General features: G+C 40.9%; 1 protein-coding gene and 1 pseudogene across 2 annotated transcripts; both read right to left on the reverse strand.

Annotated features, from left to right (window-relative positions):
- Positions 1-109: 109 nt before the first annotated feature.
- LOC145438274 (carbohydrate sulfotransferase 3-like) lies at positions 110-24,929 on the reverse strand. Its single transcript, XM_080315664.1, has 5 exons — positions 24,050-24,929; positions 4,644-4,753; positions 2,640-2,736; positions 1,029-1,134; positions 110-963 (listed from the first exon to the last, which is right to left on the reverse strand). Exons 1-5 carry the CDS (start codon positions 24,532-24,534, stop codon positions 757-759), a joined length of 1,005 nt encoding a protein of 334 aa, XP_080171790.1. The 5' UTR covers positions 24,535-24,929; the 3' UTR covers positions 110-756.
- Positions 9,507-19,301, reverse strand: LOC145437961 (carbohydrate sulfotransferase 4-like; annotated as a pseudogene). Its single transcript, XR_013914788.1, has 5 exons — positions 16,044-19,301; positions 15,675-15,784; positions 14,765-14,861; positions 13,997-14,204; positions 9,507-10,742 (listed from the first exon to the last, which is right to left on the reverse strand). The product of XR_013914788.1 is annotated as a carbohydrate sulfotransferase 4-like (transcript).

The raw sequence follows: 24,929 nt of genomic DNA on the forward strand, positions 1-24,929 counted from the left end.
TTGGTTACGTCATTCTCTGCGTTTTCACCATTTGACCGAATGCAATTTATGGCACTACATCAACTGGTCCCGAGCGCGGAATCGGTAACAATCAAAAGCTACCGCAATACTGAATACGAAAATAAAATTTTTATTCTTCTCGTGGCCATGGCACACCCTAAAATCATCGTCGAATTTATCACTGTGATGAAGTTTGACATGGTGATGACGCAACAATACCATCTGGAATAACGATGGTTCAGCTCAGATGCAAGTGAGCAGCGGTCTGGCGAGCAGTGTTATCAATTGGCGCATTTCTGAGCCAAATTTCGGCCGCTGGAATTTACCTAGCCCTAATAGCTGGGATTAAAAAGGGCTCTGCCCATCATTTCAATTTAAGCATCTGTGATCCCCGTTGTTCACAAGCCTCCAAATAAGTCCCCCTATATGGATGTGAGTTTGGACACCATAACCATCAATTTGTTTTGTGCATGGCTGAGATTTCAGTTCACTTTACCACCGACTTCGACTTCGATTCCAGACATTTTCAATACTCCGATTTGAACTCCGACTACGGTGACGTTAATATATACACCGTCTCCGACTACCACATTCCTGTAAATCTACTCAGAAAAATATACGTTCATTGCATTTATCGGTAATTAGTTATCAAGGGAATTAACTTAGCTTCTGAATGTAGAATATATTCTGCTCGCAGAAGTAAGTTAAGTTTGTGAAGATCTGGTTGCCCTATAAAAGCATCAAGCCGACCATCAATTAAAGAAAGAAAGGTATTGTCGTGTTTCTAAGTTTCCTTTCGTCATCAAATAGTATGTAGCCCAAGTCCTCCATCACATTTTTGCAATTCTTTTGAACTTGCATAACCATCTCCATTGAAATCCCCTTCCTCCACTTTTGCAACACTTCCTTCGTATCCTTAACCGGTGAAAAGGGGTCATCCAACATTTTGAGCAGCTTTTCGGCCTGTAGAATGCAGGCATTATATTCCTGACTCCAGATACGATTTGCAATATCTTCGTTCAAGTCACCTTGGCTTCATCGAATTCTTTCATCTTCTCCAGCTCTGCTCTGTCTTGCTGCAAAGTTTCGAGAAGATTGGACTTGACTTCCGGCGGTATTTCACTTCCCATAAACCTGCAGCATTCAAAGGGAATATAGGTCTCTATTTCGGTAATGGTTATATTTGGAAATCTAATGGATTATACTTGCGCGAGAGCGAGCGTATGGACTGTCATGCTATTGCTATAGGTATAGAGCGGTGGGACTCCACCTTTTTGTCTTCGTGGACTCCTTTTGGGCCGTTTGGACCCCGCGGATCCCCAAAGTTTTAGATCAAAATTATCTAGGGTTACCATACCATACAACCTCCTTTAGGAGGATTTGTCCTCCTTTTTAGGTTTTTCAAAATGGCCTCAGAGGACACCTAAATGTCCTCTTTTTTGGCAGTTCGTCATCCTTTACAGTTCTACAGCTAGGATAATGGACAGGTTCAACTGAAAATCGGCATAAATGAGGGGAAATATATAATATGGAAGCTCGGGCGGGTCATTCGGGAGTCGAACGAAAGTGACGACCTTTTTTTATTTAGTCAACACCACTAAATTTAAGAAAAATGTGGGTATTCTGGGAGTCGATAGTCAACTCGACAAAATTTACAGTAAATATTGCGAAATCGGCTGCTTTCTGTTTCGATCAAGTAACTTTTAAGATTTGGCAAAAGTGAACTCCTTTCCCGATTCCAAAATATGGTAGCCTAAAATTTGTCTCTATTATCATGCATCCGTCATCTGGCAAGTGCAAATATCAACTGCAGGATAGTGATAAAGAGCAACTAAGTCACCATATTCTCGAAACTATAACATAATAGCCTACTATTTATGTAGAAATTTAGGAAGGCTTTTATTATTTCAAGGCGAAATCTGTAACAGAATACGTGAAATTCGCCGTGGTGTCTTCAAAATACGCGCTGTCTATTTGATATGAACGAGTGCCAAAAATCCATTTCCACAAAGATAGGCTGTGGCGGAACGCGCAACGCTTCCAACGACACCTTTGGTATGATCGCAACATATATGACAGTAATGACAGCAAAATTGAGCAACAGATTTTTAGTGATGATGTAACGTCCAGCATCGTCATTTCTATCTAACAGCTCGTTTTGAAGTTATTCTGGAATAGCAGATATGCATATCACTGGAGAAAATAAATGCTTATAAGTAAATTTATTCCAGAACCACAACAAAACATGCCTAAACAAACGTTTGTATCAGTAGGCTATTGGCAATTTGGCAACTAAAATGGATTATTATATTTCATCTTAGACGACCATCCTAATTATGTGGATTATGAAGTTTTAGCAGTTATCAATCGAAACTAGCTTGTGATTTCGCCAATCAAAACAATAAAATTAGGTTTATAAATTTGGAGGTTTCGCGCACCCCCTGAAAATGCTTCGCGGACCCTCGGTTGAGAATCATTGTTTAACAGCGATCGGCCTGCGGTAAGTCACTATATAGCCACTATTAACAGTGACACGTTGTGAAAGAATCGCAAGGTGCATGCAATTCGTGCGTGTCATTTCATATTGTAACGCTACCGTTATTCGAAACATATTTCAAAGCATCTGAGGGGCCACATACTGAAAAAGTTTCTCCGTCCAGCTGACAGTATCCGATGCTAGGTCTTCGAAACGTATTCTCATATATCGGCCGTCCTTCACCAAATCGAGAATATTATCTGTCGGGTAATAATCATAAGATACATAACATTGGCAAGTATGCAGCTTGCCGATTCATATGATATTGCAGATGCCGGGAATATACAGGGATAGCATATATTAGGGGCGGGCCAGCGGGCCGCGGGCCGTATGTTGCCCGCCCCTGGCCTATATGGTGAAAGTAATGTCAAAACAATTCTCCTCATATGATTCATAGGCACCACCATACAGCGCTTTTCAAGTTTTGACTTCAGTATCTTTCGAGCACACCGTTACTATAGAACGAGGAATTAAAATGCTGATCAGTAGGCCAATAAGGTCAAAATTTTAGCGTTAAGTCAAAAAATGTCAAAATTGTTTACAAAGACAATATTTTTTTGCAACCTGCATTTCATTTGTATAGTAGATTTTGCACAGTCGGTGAACTTATCGTTTGACATTTTACACCTTGAAGCCTACTTTATAGGCCAACCGTTGTAGACGGCCCATTGTCTGCTCATTGTGAATCATAAACAGTCAAATAAAATAAAAAGGTTGACATTGTGTTATGCTCAAGGTACCGCAATATCTCAAGTGAACCAAGGCTGCGTGGGCATTGCATGGTTCTTACATCTTTATGAAAAATTGAGATGTAAACCATTGTCAGAATGAAGCAACACGGCGTGTCACCAGCAGTGAACGCACGCACAACTTCAGTGTTGTCAGCCAACTGCTGCTACAGTTGAACGTTCTTTCTCCATCCTTCTTGTTTTTGTTTATATATTCATGGTGTTTGTCGACTACGATTGTCATTTGCACCAGGCCAACATTCCTATTCTCGATTCCGTATCTGCTGTGTATCTGCCGACTTGTAGCAAGGCCTACTTCTAGGCTTTTTCTAAGACACCGCTTTCGCGGATGAGATGGCGAGGAGGAACCTAGATAAACTTCCAACTCTTAGGAAGGAATTCTGGAGTCGACCTCGCTCGGACCAGAACCCACAAACCATTGGTGTTGCCGTGTTGTAGCTGTGGATTACACCACTACGCTATCTCGCCACATCTCCATTCTTGGCAAGCTGCTTAGTAAGGACAGACACTTTCTACCCAACAATGTAGGAAAGTATCTTTCGATGTACTACAACAAATTTTAATTATTTTCACCATAATACCTCATGTAACTATTGGCATTCATCATAGGGCCAGATTTTGTTAAAATATTATTTTGTCATGTCAAAATTTGATTGTTATATTGAGTCGAAAAAGTTTTTTCATGGCAAGCTACTTCGTAAGGACAGACAATTTGAACCAGAAATGAGGATACGTAGCCTAGCAGAGATGAGCGGATTTGGAATTTCTATGTCCTAATCCAATCCAAATCCGAACCTTGAAATCCAAATCCTAATTCATAACTTTTTCATATTCAAGTCCATGTCCAATTCTAATCCTATTCTAAATGGAAATTCAGAAAAAATGCTAATTTATGCAAGGGAGGAATCGGAAAATTTTCTTTCACAACCAACGGTTCCCTTGATTCAGAATAACTTAGTAACCAAGTACATTAATAACTGATCTGAATGAAGTTTGTCGCCATTCGCCACAAGACATATCGATCTCCCAGAAAATAGATAAATCCAATCCAAATCATAATCCGTTCAGAAAAAAATCTCTCATCCTAATCCAATCCAAATCCGACAAAATTTCAAAAATCCTGTTTTTTCAAATCCTAATCCTAATTCATGCTCATCTCTGTAGCTTAGTACAATTCTAACATTATTTGGTAAAACACCTAATTTGCATACGTTAGGCCAAAATTTGGTCAAAATTTAGTTTTTTAAGGTCCAAAAATGTCAAAATTCAGATTTTTTAGGTCAAAATCTTTCATTTTTTTGGTAAAAAAAATCGCCCTACCGATCAGTAAGAAGAATTTGAGGCATTCAGCACTTCACCTGACGATTTTGCTGCGAAGATATCGAGGTTTTTTTTTATTCGACGACAAATCACGTCTGCGTCGAGTTCAGTTTTTCCAAATGATGTGTATCGGGAGTAACTGGTTGCTCTGGAAGAATAAGCGGAAGAATTTATGGCGGAGTTTCCTATAGCCCGAATATTCCATTTACGGTCCGTGAAGGCAATGGTATAACTGTACGAATTGAAAACCAATATTAAATTTTCAGTTTCACGTGGATGTAAGCCAAAATCGTGTCGGTACGGAATTGGTTTAGTGTGAAGACAATGACGGGCTTCTCGTTATATTCACTGCATTTTTATCATGGGTATTTTATACTATGTAGCTGTTTTCAACAGATTTCGAGTACGTGTATTCAGCGTTTGCTGGCATCCCAAAGTAGCAGCCACATTTTGGCAAATTCGAAGATTTGGGTTTCCGCAGTCTCGCGCTCTCTAGATATTTTCCTCGAGGTCAGATCGACCGTCTATAATGGTCAGTGATTGAATGTTTCACCCTCAGTTACTTTGTAAGTTCAATTTGCAACATTTTACGACAGTTCTGTGCTGCTTTTCTCGCCAACTTCGCCTTATTTTCAGAAATTTGGGTCTCTTGCTGTTTCGCAGTTTTCTAGTTACTTTTTGCTAGGTCGAGCTGGGCGTCTATAATGGTCATTTATCGAACTTTTCACCTTTAGTTACTTAATCAGTTTAATTTTTTGACCATAATTAGCTATTCCCGATACGGGGGTTCGTCCTCTATCGCATTGAACTCATAAGTTGAGGTGTTCCTCTATTTCCTCGTTTTTATACTTGGATCTATAGAGTGTTCCGCTTTCCGCATTTTCCGCTGTTTCAGCGCTTTAGGAAACGAGATTTTTCGCCTTTTCCACAGCTTCCTCGCTTTAGGGTCACCTGTCAAGCTGCAGGTATTCTTAATTATGGGTGTGTTTCATCAAGTTCTGGCTCACATCCATTTCGTATGATTTTCAGTGTACCTGCGGTAGCCTATCTGTCACATATTCATGTCAGGAATCATTGCACTCAAAGTGATCTCATGATTCTGTTCGTCAATGACGTAGCGATGTTTTATCACATGAAGCAGTTGCCGCAGGGGCCTGCAACTTTTCGTATGCAGTGTGCCACACTGCCAAAAAACCTGCCAAAATATTACCAACTTGGCTGCCAAACATTTTCAAATTTGTCATATTTTGCGTTACAAGCAAGGAGCCCCATCAACCACTTATCTGTAGCTGGCATCGGTTATACCATGATTCTTAAAGTATTGTTCGCTACAGGCATAAATTTTGGTCGCTACCGCACCAGACCTATCGCCTAATGTACGTAGTATATGCATCGTTTATTTTTAGTCGCGTTATGATCGCTCATCTGTGACAGTCTCACCAATGTTGTTGCGATGATATGGCCTCGCACCCCTGTATCATACAAGTCGGATTGATATCACATTATAAGATTGGTCTGACACTAGAATTGTCTGCAAAGCTCCAAAGTTCGTGGTAAAGCGGTAAAGGTTGTCGTTTCTCTAGATAGCCTATATTGGAATCGCTTACACGTACCAGACGAAACTAGAAGAATATCTACTTTCGTGAGACGAACACGATTCCAAATTCGCATTTCGACACGGGTCTCATTATTTTCATCGGCGGGTCTCATTTGACACTTGCGGCTCAAGATACGTGTGCTGGCCCATTCGGCGCTGGTCATTTCGGCGCCTGGAAAGTAGACATATCACTGTCGAACGTTTTGACCAACATGAGGCTTTTTTTTATTTCACGGCTTTATCGCCGCCAATCATTATGGCAGCGCACACACCGCACCAAGTATAGCATGGTCGCATGTTGCCCGAAATGATATGTCTAGGTCGTGTCTCCTAGCGTGAAAATGCCCAGCGCCGAAATACCAGTTCATATAATAGTCGCGCTCCGCAGGCTGCACAGTACACATCCCCAGGCTAAAGCATCCAAACGGTTTCATTTCATGCGATATTAGGTTACAGTTCCTTCGTAATTGCTAATACCGTTGAATTCATTTCTGCACATTAATGCATATATTTAAAAACATTTTCTCTCTTATATAAATATATATATGCATATATTTTTGGGGTGGGGTTCCCACATTATTTCCAAGAACACAAATTCCAGTAAAAAATCTTTTTCAGATAATTAAAATCTACCCCAAAAGACTCTATTTGTTGTCCATTTACGAAAAGATTTTGGGTCGCCTAGGAGTTTTGTCCATTTTAAAAACTTATGTTTCACGTTTTCCCGAAACATGGTTATAATATGTCGTGTGCGTCAAATCATCTCGCGTGCCACGGGTTGCCGACCCCATATTTACCGTATAGGCCTACCTGTTGATTTCTATAGCCTATAGTCGGTGATCGCATTCGTCGGGGTTTCTAAAATTGTTCATTGGTTGATTAGCAATTAAAACATCTCACGAATTGTGTTTTGAGATCAACGAACCGGTTAGCATTACTGCAGCTTACCATCAATGACTCTTTGTATTACATCCGGCTGAAAAATATGACATTTGTGATAGAACCAGCTGACAAAAAAAAATGAATCTGACCACTGCCAACAGTTACAGATTTATACAACACACAATAAATATTTTAGTATACATCAATTAGTTATGGTTGAGCTTGCTCTTGCTCTGATTAATCGCTGGTTTTGGGAGTTGAGGGAAGAAGAATGGAAACTCAACAAGTCAACATCATTATGTCCTTTCTGTTTTTTTGCGGCATATAGCCTACAAATACTCATGATAGACATACACGCGATCTGTGAATATGTATACCATGAGTGCATGATGTGCAGTAGGGTTGTTCAGAATTGGTCGGCTTTCAAAAAGTCGTGGTTTTCAGTCTGTTTCCCATGCCTTATGCGTTGAAAACACATTCTAGCAACTTTTTTATGTAACTCATCCCTTGTATCTGTGTGCTGTGCGTATGTTGAGCTGGAAGAATATCGGCTGAAAATGGGCGATTCCCTTAAAATATGAGTGACGCGATTTTACTTAGCCTACTACAATGCCATATATGTCAGGGTTTAAGCAGCTGTTGTGGTTTGAGGTGATGCAAACCTCATTGTAGATATTTTTCCGAGATCAGGACACCATTTTCCCATTGTACACTGCCTGGAAAATCCTCAAACTTACCTAAAACTGACCATCATTTTGCACGACTAGCCAGGAAAAATGACTGTAAAAGTACAGAATGTAAACATTGAACGGCAACGACCGATTTTGCAGCTTCGTTCCGCTTTGCTGAGGCTGGATTGGAGAATTGTTTTGCGCAAGCGACTGTAGGATTTCTAGCAATCCAAAAGCTATCTTCCAGAGCGCAGAATTTACTGAATCTATGGTCTTAATCGGAAGCTACTGTCGCCCCGATTCCGAAAATATGTTTACATTCTATAGTAAAAGTGTGAATGCAACAACCGATTGCACAGCGACATTGTAAATATTTTATTATTTAATGAAGCATAAGAACATACCGGGGAAATGGATTACGGAACGAAATAGGACACTTCACCTTTACGTTATCTTGTCAAGACGTGTTGTATATTGTATAGGCAAGGGAATTTCTGAACTAGTAATTTATTCAAATTTGAATTCATTTCTTTTGTTATAGTCAAGTCCCTGGAAAAATCTCATGGCCCCCAGGTTGAGAACTCCTTACCTACAAACTTTATGTATTATGTATACCGTACCTCGGGTCTCTAATAAGGTGAATGACGTAAACTTCTTTTCCTTTGCCTTTCAAGATGTCGTATATACTTTGCAGCTTCTCAAGCGAGCATACCCTTGTGACTTTTGTAAAAATGATATCGCTTTCCGCGCATTGCTGATTGAGAATTTTTTTCCTTCAGCGGGTAACCGCACAAGAGCGAACTGGAATGAAACATGTCATCAGGAGGCTTAATATTCAGCATGCGGTAGCAGGTTCTAGAATAGTCTAGTCGTAGCTCTTTTCCTGCGAAACAGAGCCCGTGTTTCACGCACTTTCCGGTATTGGTGTACTTTACGCCCTTGAAGCCGACGGCGTACTGGTCTAGCAGACCAGTAAAGTTACAGCTTAACAGCCTGCCGAGGAAGGGCAGTTTGAAGTGCTCGAATCTCGTGCAATCCATCCCGAACGGCAGCAGAGGCTCGTATAAGTACATACTGCCTTTCGTCGCCGAGAATATTCTTCCAGTGAACGAGCTGCCACTCCTGCATTGCGTCATCAAAATCACCACTTTTTGCGGCTTTCTATTTCGCGGTGGAGTACTACCCATTGCGCTGTCTATTCTGGCCACCTCCCTTGCTGGCCATGCCGCTGCCTGTAGCATGACTGGAGTATCCAATGTTGTCAATTTCGTCTCGTGTTCGACTGAGCCCATATTCCATTTTCGCAGAGACCAATATATGTACAAAAGTCCAATGACAGATCCCTGAAGGATAATCAACCGTCGCGACGCCATAACGTGTCTGATCATTCTGTAGTTTCATGAAGCGATTGACGAGGCTTTCACGCACAGATGAATGGTATAATCGTGATTAAAAATTATTGCTCGCAGTCAGTTAATAATACTGTCCTACTAAAATAACACTGAAGCACTCAACTAAATTCTATGGAAATTTTGTTTTTGTTTATTGTGATTGCGAATCCAGTTTCTTTTTTAAACAAAGTAAGCTACTCCGGTATACCACCTGAAAAACATTCACGTAGCACTAGTGTTAGGCCTACCGATACTATCTCGTAATCATTCGAAACCCTCTTGCAACATATACCAACAGTTCGTTCTGGAGCGCTAATACTGCAACTATGAAGGAACAGAAAATAGATGGAGATCAAGATCCACACTCCTGATCTTTCTTGTCGAAACAAAAACCCAATCAAGAGTTTGCGATCAACGATCCAAGACTATTTATTTAACAGCTAAGGAAAGAACCAAAATACAGTCGAACCGGACACGCCGAGACAGATTCTCTAATGACACCGATGAAACAACAGGAAACAGCGTGAAACAAGGTCAACGTTGTTAACAGAATGAATTGAAAACAAGCCGCAAAACGAAACATAACAACAAATTTATTCACACAAAACGTCCAGAACATCGCATTAGGAAAGCATCTAGAACTGTCAAGTAATCATTACGAGTCAAGCGAATTTGACGAACGAGAATGACGAAACAATCTATTTGCAATTGACATTCACGAGGGGAAAAAGAGGCAGTAGCCTATATAGCGACGTTTAATGAAAAACAGTCATCCTCTCACGCACGTATGTAGGCTACAGCTACAGACGCTAGTAGTATTTTCGGTTCCAGTGTCTCATCGGTACCACATATCTCCCAAAATTTAATTCAAAATGCACGTGAAAACGGCTTATTCTTCATATGACGCGAAAATTGACTGAGAAAGGTCATCTGAGCGGAAAGTGGACGCGAAAACCAGTTTTCCGAGCTCCTATTATAATAAATGACCTTTTTTAGTCACTTCTTCAGCGATCAGAGTTAATTGAATATATTTCCCGCATATAGATGTCCTCTTTTTCGAATTCGTAAATATTGGAGGGCGAAAATTTGTGTCCAGCTTGATAAGGGGGCCATGAGTCGAAAAAGGTTGGGAACCACTGTCCTAAAGCAAAGGCTCAGTACACAGTACCCCTACGATAACGAACCGCAACGTCACCGGGTTATGCATCCGCACGTAACGCGGTCAAGCTAACCAAAGTAAAAGGTCGTGTGCTTGCAATACCTCGTTATCTTGCGACATCCGTTGGCATTCCAAAGGCACCCTGTCTGAGACTCACTGATTCAATGCGTCAATTAGACTCTGCTAACTGATAGCAGTCGCGGTGAAAGCAATTTGACAAGCCATTACACAAAGAAAGGTATAGTCGTGTTTCTCAATTTCCTTTCGTCTTCGAATGGTATGTAGCCCAACTGCTGCATCACATCTTTGCAGTCTCTTTGAACCTTCACAACCATATCCATAGATATTCCTTTCCGCCACTTTTGCAATACTTCCTTCGTGTCCTTGACCGGGGAAAAGGGCTCATCCAACATTTTGAGCAGCTTCTCAGCCTGAAAATATCACCGCTACGTCAGAGACTGACTCAATATTGAATTCGGGGCAAACAATTCAATTCATGCAACTATACGATTAAACATAATATGTAGCCTACCTTTCGTATATCAGATCCCGATAGAATAATAACGGGGGTGGCTTGACCAGTCTTGCGAGCAAGTAGAATAAATTTTAAATGCAGTTTGAACTAGGCGCCGAAACCTTATTTTGTGTTGGTGCGCGGAGTCATTGTGGCATTACATTACAATCACACCAGATTACCAGCAGCGCATTAATGGCATGCAGTCGGATTCAGTCGTGGAGTGGTGCGACGGCGAAGTGACGTAACGGCGCCAAGAGTGCATGCCGCGACCTTATCAGTCACAATCCACTTTCTACCAAATTTACAATCAGATTTTACTGCGCTTTTTACCAGTCCCTCCAACTACATTAAAGTTTACTGAAATATGGCAGGTTTCCTTTCAAACGAATCGAATAAATTCATAATTTGTGACTCTGAGAAATTGATGTTGCATCAAAATCTCAGAAATGATGCTGCATTTCTGCAATCTAACAATATGCACTTCGATAAGCGCTTTGCGAGTACACACTGACAAGTAGCGCAATACCACGCGGCAATTTGAGAGTATAGCCTATAAGCACTACGTGAGGCCCTATACGAAAATTGCGTACATCAAACGAACGCATTTATAATCTGTATTTCTTTCTGCCCGTTAGCCAAGTCATCAATGCAGTATGGGTTCTGACGTTGCGTTGCGTTGCTCGCATCGCGCCAATTGTCTGCTGATTATGAAGTAATAATTCTTCTGCGCTGGCAATAAATTCAATTCACAGGCATACACAATAATTGACTGTCCAATTTCGCGCTTGTCGTGACTATCTCTAAAATCCCTCTTAAAGTAATAATATTGTGAACGCAAGAATGCAGTTTGCGGCGCTTATGGGAGCAAAAACAATATCATTTAGAGCAGTGGTTCTTAACCTTTCTTCCTCCAGCGCCCCCTTTCAAAAATTATCGTGCTCCAGCGCCCCCCCCCCAATCTCATATTGTAAGGAATGTAATAAAGACAATGAGTAAGAGGGAGGGCTGTACCAGCACTCCGTCAACCCCCTAAAAACGATTGCCTTGCGCACCCATAGCGTCATAAACAAACTTCTGAGGGCTTCGCCCCCAAGAACCCCGTAGCGTCATTTCGATGGTCAGCAAAGTTTGTGTGGCCTGGTCGCCCACCAAAATTTTCTATAATGCATGAATGAATAGGTGGTAGTTACATATATAAGCCGCTATAAATTTTTTATCCTCTCAGCCCATCAAATCAGATTTACCAGTAACGCTGAGTGAGCTGTTGTATGGGAAAATAAAGGGCACGTAATTAATAGTTAGACATATTCGGACGTGCCCGTAGGTACAATTATTTCGTTACCAGGGACGTAAGAGCACTTCGTCAGCCCCCCAAAAAACGTTGGTCTTAGGCCCCCATCGGGTGATACACCAAACTCTCGGGGGACTTCGCCCCTAGACCCCCTTCTGCTATCCGCTATTTGCTGATACTAGTCATCTACATTGGGTGTCCACTGTCCATTTACTGAGCCAGCTATTCTCACCTAGACGCGCGAAGCGCGAAAAGTTTCAATAATTAATGATTGAATTGGTCAATATAATCGGGAATTGCATGTATATTGATATCAATTTTTATGCTCTCCCTTCTAACGTAAACAGATTTACCGGTAGAGCTGAGTGATGTGTGATTGAAAAGGTATAGGACCCCTCAATAATAATTATACATCTTCGGACGTATACCCGTTGGCAGGAACGAAACGGCACTTCGTCAGGCCCGCCGAAAAAAACTTGGGTCTTGGGCTCCCATAGGGTGATAAACCGACCGCCCCCATCACGTTGTTCGCTTTTGCCACGAAATCAGCTGTACTGTTTAGCGAGCCAGTGCGAAGCGCGAAAACTTTCGATAATTCATGATAAAATCGGTCCGTAAGATCGGGAATTGCATATATACTGCTACCAATTCCTTGTCCTCTCTGTTCACGTTACCAGATTTACCGGTAGAGCTGAGTGAGGTGCAATGTTCCCTCTACGCTGCGCACGTGCGCAGTGCTGACACGGTCTCTGTGCACAGAAAATCTACGTTGCGCACAACAAATCCGAAGTTATGACCTTTTTTGTCGTTACGCACTGTCATCCAAGGGTCTGCGCAGTGAGTTGTTGAGTGTGCGCAGACTCATCAAAACGTAGAGCGAACATTGTGAGGTGTCTTGGAAACTGTAGGGCCCGTAACTAATAATTAAACATATTCGGCCGGGCGAACTCGTTGGCATGACTTCGTTGCATGATGTTATTTCGTGACCTCCTGTCTGCTATATCAAAAAATATAGAATCGCCCAACAGGGATATCGCCCAACAGGAATATCTAGTTTTAGATATCCCTGTCGCCCAATCGTACTAAACTAAAAGACGCACACGATTTCAAATTGGTATATCTTTCGGCGCCAGTCATTTAGGCGCCCATGGCCAATTAAACCTATATGTCCTTTGTAGGCTATATATAACGAAGTTTTTGGTGTTAATTTGCTCTGAATACTTATTAGGGATATGTCCTGCCACCACATCATCTGCTGCGAAGCCATTTTTCTCCAGCGCCCCCCACACCGCCCCCCTGAGCCCAGCGCCCCCCATTTTGACCCCTGAGCATTTCCGCCCCCTTCAAAATCGCCAGCGCCCCTTGGGGGGGCGCTGGAGGCAAGGTTAAGAACCACTGATTTAGAGAAACATAATGTGTATTTGATCGTTTCATCGAGAAACGATTAGGCGTTTCTCGGAGGGCGCATGTTAAAATTGATGTTTCTTCGAGGTACAGTATTTAGAGGGACCCGCTGATATCCTTCTATTTAGAATGATGAAACAGACGTCTTCGAGGTTGTTTTTTGTTTGTGGTATTGGTATGGCGTCGGTCGACTACTGTGGTCATTGACATCAGGCCAACTTACTTCACTTTTATTCCGTAGCTGCCGACTTGTAGCCAGGCCCACTTCTAGGCTTTTACAAGACACCCCGGATGAGATCGCGAGGAGTAGATAGGAATTTTGAAGTCGACCTCGGTCGGTCGAACTCGAACCTGCAGCTGTGCACTGCAACCTGTGCATTATACCACTACGCTCTAATATCACCACGTTTTCGATCTTGATTTGATTACTGCGCTAATCTTCGAAATGTATTCGCTTGAATGACGACTCCGTCCTAATTAGACAAGACCGCATTTGCTACAGGCATTTGGACGACGACATTATCAAGCGTATCATATATACGGGGAAAAGGTGAAGTAGAATGGTAAGATCGAGGCACCTTATTTTCTTTATCATATTCTTTCATTTTTTCAAGCTCTGTTCTGTCTTGCTGCAATGTTCCGAGGATGTTAGACTCGACTTCTGGTGGTATATCTCTCCCTATAAACCTTTTACATTGAAAAAGACAGAGCATGAGTTTCCGAATTAATAACGAACTTGGTATGGGATCTAATATGAAACGCATAGCATAGCATGCGCGTGGCCGATTTAGAATATCGGTAATGCTGCCACAAACGATTGATATCGATAACTCAAACTCACACACACTCGGAATTTGTATCTTTAGGATATTTAGCCTACTCTGTGCCAATGAACGTACGTGGCCGTAATATAGACTATTGACGGCAGATTCCTATTTCATTGCCACAGAGAAAAGCTAGTGTAAAGTAACACTCGTGAAAATCTGTTACCTGTTAGTTGCTCCCAAATTAAATTCGCACTTCAGACTTTAATATGAGGATATATCATATATAGAGAGCACATTAGTGCCCCTTTGCATTTAAGCGGCACCATTACAGCTCAATTTTAAACTTCTGCTAACGGCGTATCGACACGCGTATGCAATTGAGACATGAGTGCCCTTTACATTTAGGAGGCATTACAACTTAATTTTGAATTTAAACTACTGGTTACGGCGTATAGACACGAGTATGAAATTGGAACATACTGGAAAATCTTCTTGGTCCAGGTCAGAGTATCCGAGGACAAGTCTTCGAAACGTATTTTCAGGTATCGGCCGTCCTTCACTAAACCGAGGGTGTTCTCTATCGGAAAAATAACAAATATAAGACGATTGATATGGGAAGAAGATTTGCTTAATCGTCTGATAAAATATATAATTTATAACATCATAGAATATAATCATAACCAGCGGCTTTATTATTTTCATTCGCTCATATCACACAATTTACAATGCGCTGTTGCAATGAGCAGACTGGAGGATGTCGAAACGACCATGCATGGCCCACCACTTTGACATCCACGTCTGCCTACCGCAATTTCCGGCATTAATATTCGATTAAACTTCGTGGCATTCTCTGTATGGTATTTTCCATAAAGATACCGCAAGAACAGCGGTGCCCTCCGAAACGTGCTCCAGCCGAGACTAGAACAAACTCTCTTTGCGGATAACGGAGCATTAAACCTGAATTTTCAACTCTCTTTGTGCCCCGGTACACTTTGCGCATTGAGATATTCTCGCTGAAAATCGGAACGGATTTTGTGTTCGATACAACAAAAAAACGGAAATGATTTATACAAGGACCTGCAAAGTGCAGTTTCGGTCAATGTGTTACTCGCGCCTGTTTGGACTTTGGATACGCGCAAAGTTTGAGCAGGAATCACAGAAGTGCAAGCCTGAAATTCATTCTCGCCAAGAACCAATTTTTCACGATTTCAATCTTTATATCAGTCACAGTTGCGAAACTCATCTCATAAGGATAAGTCGTTGGGAATCGTAGATAATATGCTAAGACATAATGACACTGTTTGCAGCAACAGCAAATTACTTCAAATTCATCAAGCATAATTTAAATTCTAGTCGACCGGAAGAATATGAGGATTGTTGTATACTTCACCTGACGACTTTGCTTCTGTGATATCGACAGTTTTCTTTATTCGCTTGCAAATCACGTCTGCGTCGAGCTTAGTTTGCCCGAATGACGTGTATCGGGAGTAACTGGTAGACCTGGAAGAATATGAATAACCATTAAAACGATGATTTTATATCACCCCCATTTGGAGTTAGTTTGGGGTCCTTGAGGGCACAAGACATTGATTGAAATGAATAAAAATGTTCAATTAATTCTACGTGGAGGTAAGGCGTCAACTTGACAGTAGGACAATAGCGCTGTCAATTCCTCCTATATTTTAGTCTTAAGTGCAGTTAGTCAGACCTGCAGATATATTGTTTATTGGATTATTGTTACATATGACAATCCACACACCTGGGGTCTCTAACAAGGTGAATGACATAAACCTCTTTTCCTTTCCTTTTCAAAATATCATATACGCTTTGCAGCTTATCCAGCGAGCACACCCTCGTCACTTTCGTAAAGATGATATCGCTGTCCGCACATTGTTGGTTGAGAATTTTTTCCTTTAGTGGGAAGCCGCACAAGAGCGAATTGGGATGGAACTTGTCGTCCGGAGGTTCAATATTCAGCATGCGATAGCACGTTCTGATGTAGGCTAACCGTAGCTCTAGACCGGCGAAACACAGCCCGTGTTTCACGCATTTTCCAATTTCATTGTACTTTCCGCCCTTGAAGCCGACTGCAGGTTGCTGAAGTTGCAGCTTAACAGCCTGCTGAGGAAAGGCAATTTGAAGTCCTCGAATCTCGTGCAGTCCATTCCGAACGGCAGCATAGGCTCGTATAAGTACATACTGCCTTTCGTTGCTGAGAATATTCTTCCAGTGAAGGAGCTACCACTTCGGAATTGCGTCATCAAAATAACTACTTTTTGAGCATCTCGATGTCGTGGTGGGATGTTACCGCTTTTGCTAACAGATTTGGTATCACGCGTTTTTGACGTGGCCGTCACCGGAGGCATAACTGATTCATGCGATAGTTTCAAATTTGATTCTCGTTCGAACGAAACTATGTTCCAATTTCGAGTAGACCAGTACATATACCCGAGTCCCAGAATAGTTCCTACAATGATCCCCCACTGTCTCCTCGCCTTAACTGTTCGAGGCATTCTTCGATTGATGCAGCGACTGAAGTTGAAAATGCTATGGCTTATGAATAAATACCATAAACATCATTATAAATCGCCGCTGCATGCACAGATTGCACACTGTTCAATGTGCAGACGTACATACAGCTTGTACGGTAAATATACCGCTGCTTTCGAGAGCCGTCAAGCTCTGTTTATTTTGAATAGTTTTTTCGAACGACGGCCGCTCCAAGCCTAACTACCGCTGGCTTTGCTGTTCAAGTTCATTCATCCATGAAGAATAAACTATGACTATTGTTATGAGTAGGGGGACTTTTTTGACATGTCATATTAAGTCAACATTTTGTCAAAATCGTAGCGTTAGGTCAAATAATTGTCAAAATTGTTTACATAGTCCAAATTTTTTTGCATTTCGTTTGTATCGTAGATGTTTGGACTGTCGGTAAACCTATCATATGACATTTTACAGCTCGTAGCCTACTTTGTAGGCCTACCGTTGTAGACGGCCGATTGTCTGCTCATTGTAAATCATAAAAGGTCGAATGAAATAGAAAGGTTGACATGGTGTTATGGAGTTATTCTCATTGGACCGCACCGCAATATCCTAACTGAAGCAAGACGGCGCGGCATTGGTTCTTATATCAAGAAGCGCATGATGAAAAATTGTGATGTAGACAGGTAACGAAGTACTTCTACTTTTTCGAAGTACTCAAGTAGTTTTCTTCGCTACTTCTACTTCTACTTCGTAATATTTCTTTATCTACTTACTTACGTTTCGCTATTTTCAGTTTGTAAAGTATAAGTAGTTTAATCCTCTGATTAGGAAGATAGCCTGATGAATTTCGGGGCTGTTTTCACGAAGTATTAACATTTAATGTTCATAAAAGTTGAGTAAAGCCCCGAATTTTCGTCGCGCTTCGCGCGCAGTGGATACGGTGTTACCAGTATTATTTCACAAAAGTATCGGTGAATATAATTTAGGTAGCGGGTTGGCGTGGTTCCGTTCACTGTCGCTCTTCGCCCATATGAAATATTTCATCACAGTATATATGGCTCATCACAACGTTCGAAACTGATGTTTCGCAATCTAGCATTTACTTAGCATATCGTAATCTAGCATGTCCATGGCGTGTCATAATCTGGAAAAGGGAATTCTGACTTTTTTTACTATTAGAGCTGTTTCAGCATACCACCTTTGAAACTTTCTGGACTAAAGACATGAAATACATGTTCTGCTTTTAGTAGTATTTATATTTCACTTTCAATTCCCAGTATCATATACTTTTAGTTCTAATTATTATCAGTTCTTTTGTCTCGATAACATACACGTTGAAGTAGAATAGTAAGTGTAGTAATGCCTTTAATTTCTGGAAATAAAACTACACAATTTGGCATTTTTACGGCTCACCATAATTTTTATTAACGTTTACTAATCACGCAAAGTGTTTACACCATATCCTATACAAATTCTCCGTATTGCTCTTCGACTAAAATACGGGCCCTATAATATGGGGGAGGGCGCCATACCATGATATTTTCTAAAACCCGCTGTTCGAGAAAACAGAGGATTAGTATCGCATTTTCATATCAATACTATCATTTCCATCCCATGATGCGGACGAATGCTTATGCTGTCGAAAATTAGATACCTCCTGGTTTGCATCGATAAGAATCGAGCTCGGCACCATTCGCATAGTTCAATTTGCACTTTTTGACAATCCATGTGAAGAAATTAGGATCGTTTTTACAGCTATATACTTACTTACTTGAGTAGATTCTACTTCAAGTAGTTTATGTTGCTTATGGAAGAACTACTTCTACTCTTAATTGAGTAGATTTCTTCGTCACTACTTCTACTTCTAGTTGAGTAGCTTCCCTGACTACTTTGACCACCTCTGGTATTGACGAGTTTTACTGTGCATAGAGAATGATAATAATACACGTGCTGACTTTAGGCACCCGTGGAACGTGATCGCACACCGAATGTGAAATATTCCACGATCATTTCATTGGGAAAGTAATGAAAGAGAATGTGGTTGCTCAAGAATCATGGCGGATTAGGCTTAACAACATAAAATGCCATAACAGTAACCACATCGAAGAAGCAAGTGCCATAATAGTAGGGTTACCATACGTCCTCATTTTTCGGGTTTTTGAAAATGTCCTCCGAGGACGCCTAAATGTCCTCTTTTTTGGCAATTCGTCCTCATTTACAGCTTTTAGAGCTAATATAGTGAACAGATTGTAGTGTGAATAGGCATAAATGACGCTAAATAGGGAATTGGAAATATCATCGTTCGAACGAAAGTGACGACATTTTTTTTCAGTCAACCACCAACCGCAAAGTCGGGAACAATTTATCATTTTTTCTGAATTTTTCCCCACAATCCAAAAGCTTCGTAACTAGTGAGCAACTGAGCATCGCGAACAAGATTTCAGCTTTCACTCGATTGAGACAAGTGTCACAATTATTTACAGTGTCATCTGTCAGGTATAAACGTGATGGGAAGCTCAAGTTATTGAACACAGGACACAATCCATACAACAAAAAGAGCGGAATATTTACTGGAGTTTTGTTATATTCTTGTGCAGCTCGATATATTGGCTGCCAGATGGTTAATTGGAATCGCATGTTGTTTTTCAAAACGCACCTTGTGTACCTTTGCGTTGCACTATAACTTTAAAGTTAGGATTGCAACTTGTCACAGATTGACCGAGGCGAAACAATAAGACTCAAAGAAGTGCCCAAGTTGTGAAATACTGATTGTCTGGGTCGATGCCAGAGTATAAATAGGCCTCCATCCCTGCACTGCATTCCACTTGCCTGAACTGTCTTTCGAATCCAACATCAGCGATCATTCTGCATGCACCCTATTGGGACGAGCTTATATCAGTTATGCTATATATAGTATAGGCCTATATGATAAAACCGCTTCACAAATCTCTTACTATTGGAAAGCTGCTCGCTACAATTCGTTGCGACTCAAGTCATTGAATAATATAAATTTGTCGTCTCGCCTTCTGCAACGTTCGCAATAGACTTAATTGAGAGAGCCAGTTTACTCTGTCTGTTTGCTTTTTGAGATGGTGTCTCTGGCAAATATACAATGGTTGGATGATCGAATACAGTTATAGACCAATGAAACAGTGGCTCTAACTTGAAAAAGCGCCGATATAAGGTTTTGGATAAGGATGGTGTGAACGTGAGGTTCACGTTCGCGTTCTGTGTGTGAACCTCGGAAATTTAGAAGTTCACGTTCACAAACGAACCTTAGTTGGTTCTGGACTGTGAACCTTTTGCATATATTACAATTTCCGCCTCATTATAACATCTTTGGTTGAAATGTATTGCATTTCAACTATGGGCCACTCTATGTACGGCGCTGGCAGCATAACGAGAATCAACACTAAACGAGCATGCACTTTGACAATTTCTTTCAAAAATTTTACTTGTTTGTAACTAAAGTTTACTCGAAATATCCAACTTTCCGTTTGTGAATATTTAGTGACTCTGCTGTGAGCTTGACCCGCAATCACGAAACATCAAGAGCGAAGTACACTATACATGTATGTAGTCAGCGAATGATGCTTTAACCAATCAATGAAATTGATAGCGTTTTCTGATGTAAAAAATCTATCAAGCATACGGGGTCAATTTTGATTTCATATATTTATTGTATCATAAAAAACAAATCCGTGCGATTGGGGTGTTTGCCACTGCTGAATAACTTGTTTAGGGGGTAATATCTGTAGCAAGTACAGAAACCCGTTTTGCACTCTGCTCAATATCAACGTAGCAATCCTCAGACGCCGAATGCATTGTCCATTCTGGCATAGACCGTAAGCTTATATTCCCTTGCAAGTCCTCGGCAAATTTGTTGGCAAAGCGACGGAAGATATTGATTTTATGGGATTATTATATCATTTGATGGCCCCATTTGGCGACGTTTAAAACGTCAGTACCCCTGCATTGCGTCATTATTGGCCCGAATCGTCGCTAGGAATCGTGTACATTAATCTAAGCTGTCATTTCACTGAAATGTAGGGTTGGAATTAGCAGTATGACGTCATGTGACGTCATGAGGTTCACGTTCGTGTTCACACAGAACCTTTCAAAAAGGTTCGCGTTCACACGAACCTGAACCTTTCAGAGGTTCACGCCATCCCTAGTTTTGGAGCAGTGGTTCTCAACCAGGGGTCCGCGAAGACTCTAAAATTACAAAATGGTTGATAACCTAAATTGTATTTTTTTAATTAGGAAAATCACGAGGCAGCTACGCTTCCTTACCAGTAAAATGAGCCAGGCGCTTATTGTCACCACTATGCTGGTATGCGATTTTAAAGGTTTTTTTGGGGTAGAGGCTCGCTCTGAAGAGGTGGACGGGCACTTTGTCACAATTTAGCTGAGGTCGAATGATATCCAAAAGCATAATTTACAAAATAGAGGAGCCCTCTCCATCTTTTTGAGAGGCTGGTTGACAGATCCTCTCCTGAAAATTAATTAGGACCAACGTTTCGGGGTGCGTTGATCATCACACTGTACCAATCAAATTATATTTGACTTAGCGGTTAATGATTCAAATTAAGTTGAAACTGTACCATCTGCAACAGTATAATAAATAAGCTAAAAGATGTATAATGAAAAATGAGAACTTTGCAGACACAAAGATAATTCGGCTCGCAAAAAAAAACTTGACTTTTGAAACCATTTTATCATGTCAATAATCTCATCTTTTTTTTCATGAAATCGAAAATGTCCTCCGTGGACGCCCAAATCTCCTCCTCGTTAGAAATTCGTACTCCCCTATAGCCTTGATAGCCAGGCTATTGGACAGGCTGAACTAAAGCTTTACAGATTTTACAGCTAGGATAATGGACAGGTTCAACCGAAAATCGGCATAAAGGAGGGGAAATACATAATATGGAAGCTCGAGCGAGTCATTCGGGAGTCGAACGAAAGTGACGACCTTTTTTTATTTAGTCAACACCACCAAATTTAGGAAAAATGTGGGTATTCTGGGACTCGATAGTCAACTCAACAAAATTTACAGTAAATATTGCGAAATCGGCTGCTTTCTGTTTCGATCAAGTAGCCTAACTTTTAAAATTTGGCAAAAGGGTCCTCCTTTCCCGATTCCAAAATATGGTAACCTAAAAATTATCTATATTATCATGCATCCATTATCTGGCAAGTGCAAATATCAACTGCAGGATAGTGATAAAGAGCAACTCGAAACTATAACATAATAGCCTGCTATTTATGTAGAAATTTAGGAAGGCTTTTATTATTTCAAGGCGAAATCTGTAACAGAATACGTGAAATTAGCCGTGGTGTCTTCAAAATACGCGCTGTCTGTTTGATATGAACGAGTGCCAAAAATCCATTTCCACAAAGATAGGCTGTGGCGGAACGCGTAACGCTTCCAACGACACCTTTGGTATGATCGCAACATATATGACAGTAATGACAGCAAAATTGAGCAACAGATTTTTAGTGATGATGTAACCAGTTTAACCTCTTATGCAGTAACTGGAATAGGTATATTGATAAAATGACATAAATACAACACACAATAAATATTATAGTATACATCAAGAGAGAGAGAAAGAGAGAGAGAGTCTTTATTTTCATCCAACCGAAATACATAACAAACGGCAGTGATGGCGGTACAGAAAATATGCGTGCACAGTATTCGGTATTAGATAGGAATGATCGATAAGACCGTGAAGGTCATCTAGTCTGATCACACCAGCATCAAACAGGTACACTTGACTCTGAACAGTCTGGCTGTAAAACATGTTTAGTTAAGAAAGGAAAATAGAAGAAAAGTTAAACGATGGTAGCAAATGATCAATGAAGCAATGTCTGGGCGAGGTAGGGCAACAGTGTTAGTGTAACGACAAGAGGTGATCAAGTAGGCCTTTTTTAAATCTATTATAAGGCAATTCACGGATATGTGGTGGTAATGCATTCCAAATGATAGGTCCCGAGTAGTCAATAGATCTCTTAGTTAGGTTGCTATTGGGTGGGGGTAAGTAGATATTTCCCTTTGACGAGGATCTAGTGTAATGGGAATGGACATTTTTAGCAGGTATGAAAAAGTCATCAAACACAGGTGGCAGACTATTGGAAAAATATATGTGAACAACTTTTGATACTTCGAAGCGATATAGTTCATCAATTAGTTATGGTTGAGCTTGCTCTTGCTCTGATTAATCGCTGGTTTTGGAAGTTGAGGGAAGAAGAATGGAAACTCAACAAGTCAACATCATTATGTCCTTTCTGTTTTTTTCTGCGGCATATAGCCTACAAATACTCATGATAGACATACACGCGATCTGTGAATATGTATACCATGAGTGCACGATGTGCAGTAGGGTTGTTCAGAATTGGTAGGCTTTCAAAAAGTCGTGGTTTTCAGTCTGTTTCCCATGCCTCATGCGTTGAAAACACATTCTAGCAACTTTTTTATTTAACTCATCCCTTGTATCTGTGTGCTGTGCATATGTTGAGCTGGAAGAATATCGGCTGAAAATGGGGGATTCCCCTAAAATATGAGTGACGCGATTTTACTTAGCCTACTAAAATGCTATATATGTCAGGGTTTAAGCAGCTGTTGTGGTTTGAGGTGATGCAAAACTTCACTGTAGATATTTTTCCGAGACCAGGACACCATTTTCTTATTGTACACTGCCTGGAAAATCCTCAAACTTACCTAAAACTGACCGTCATTTTGCACGACTAGCCAGGAAAAATAATATGACTGGAAAAGTATAGAATGTAAACATGGAACGGCAACGACCGATTTTGCAGCTTCGTTCCGCTTCGCTGAGGCTGGAGTGGGGAATTGTTTTGCGCAATCGACTGTAGGATTTCTAGCAATCCAAAAGCTATCTTCCAGAGCGCAGAATTTACTGAATCTGGTCTTGATCGGAAGCTACTGTCGCACCGATTCCGAAAATATGTTTACATTCTATAGTAAAAGTGTGAATGCACCAACCGATTGCACAGCGACATTGTAAATATTTTATTATTCAATGAAACATAAGAACATAACGGGGGAATGGATTACGAAACGAAACCGAATGCTTCACCTTTACGCTATCTTGTCAAGACGCGTTGTATAATGTATGGGCCAGGGAATTGCTGAGCTAGTAATTTTTTCAAATTTGAATTCATTTCTTTTGTTATAGTTAAGTCCCTGGAAAAAGCTCATGGCCCCCAGGTTGAGAACTCCTTACCTACAAACTTTATGTATTATGTATACCGTACCTTGGGTCTCTAATAAGGTGAATGACGTAAACTTCTTTTCCTTTGCCTTTCAAAATGCCGTATATACTTTGCAGCTTATCAAGCGAGCATACCCTTGTGACTTTTGTAAAAATGATATCGCTTTCCGCGCATTGTTGATTGAGAATTTTTTCCTTCAGCGGGTAACCGCACAAGAGCGAACTGGAATGAAACATGTCATCAGGAGGCTTAATATTCAGCATGCGGTAGCAGGTTCTAGAATAGTCTAGTCGTAGCTCTTTTCCTGCGAAACAGAGCCCGTGTTTCACGCACTTTCCGGTATTAGTGTACTTTACGCCCCTGAAGCCGACGGCGTACTGGTCTAACAGACCAGTAAAGTTACAGCTTAACAGCCTGCCGAGGAAGGGCAGTTTGAAGTGCTCGAATCTCGTGCAATCCATCACGAACGGCAGCAGAGGCTCGTCGCCGAGAATATTCTTCCAGTGAACGAGCTGCCACTCCTGCATTGCGTCATCAAAATCACCACTTTTTGCGGCTTTTTATTTCGCGGCGCTGGCCATGACGCTGCCTGTAGCATGACTGGAGTATCCAATGTTGTCAATTTCGTCTCGTGTTCAACTGAGCCCATATTCCATTTTCGCAGAGACCAATATATGTACAAAAGTCCAATGACAGATCCCTGAAGGATTACCAACCGTCGCGACGCCAAAACGAGTCTGATCATTCTGTCGTTTCATGAAGCGATTGACGAGGCTGTCACGTAGCCTACAGATGAATAGTATAATCGTGATTAAAAATTATTGCTCGCAGTCATATAATAATACAGTCTAAAATACTAAAATAGCACTGAAGCACTCAACTAAATTCAATAGAAATTTTGTTTTTGTTTATTGTTGTGATT

This window comes from Botryllus schlosseri, chromosome 4, assembly GCF_051294905.1.
Source record: "Botryllus schlosseri isolate E-star chromosome 4, Bs_hap1, whole genome shotgun sequence".
NCBI classification, from domain to species: domain Eukaryota; kingdom Metazoa; phylum Chordata; class Ascidiacea; order Stolidobranchia; family Styelidae; genus Botryllus; species Botryllus schlosseri.

Bases quoted from the DNA above. Each gene is read 5' to 3' on its own strand.
- LOC145438274 (XM_080315664.1), bottom strand. From the start codon at position 24,534: ATGCAGGAGTGGCAGCTCGTTCACTGGAAGAATATTCTCGGCGACGAG. The intron at 2,737-4,643 runs GTGAAGTGCTGA...ATTACCCGACAG, and splicing joins CTTCGCAGCAAAATCGTCAG to ATAATATTCTCGATTTGGTG. The intron at 1,135-2,639 runs GTATGTGGCCCC...TGAATGCTGCAG, and splicing joins TGGACGGAGAAACTTTTTCA to GTTTATGGGAAGTGAAATAC.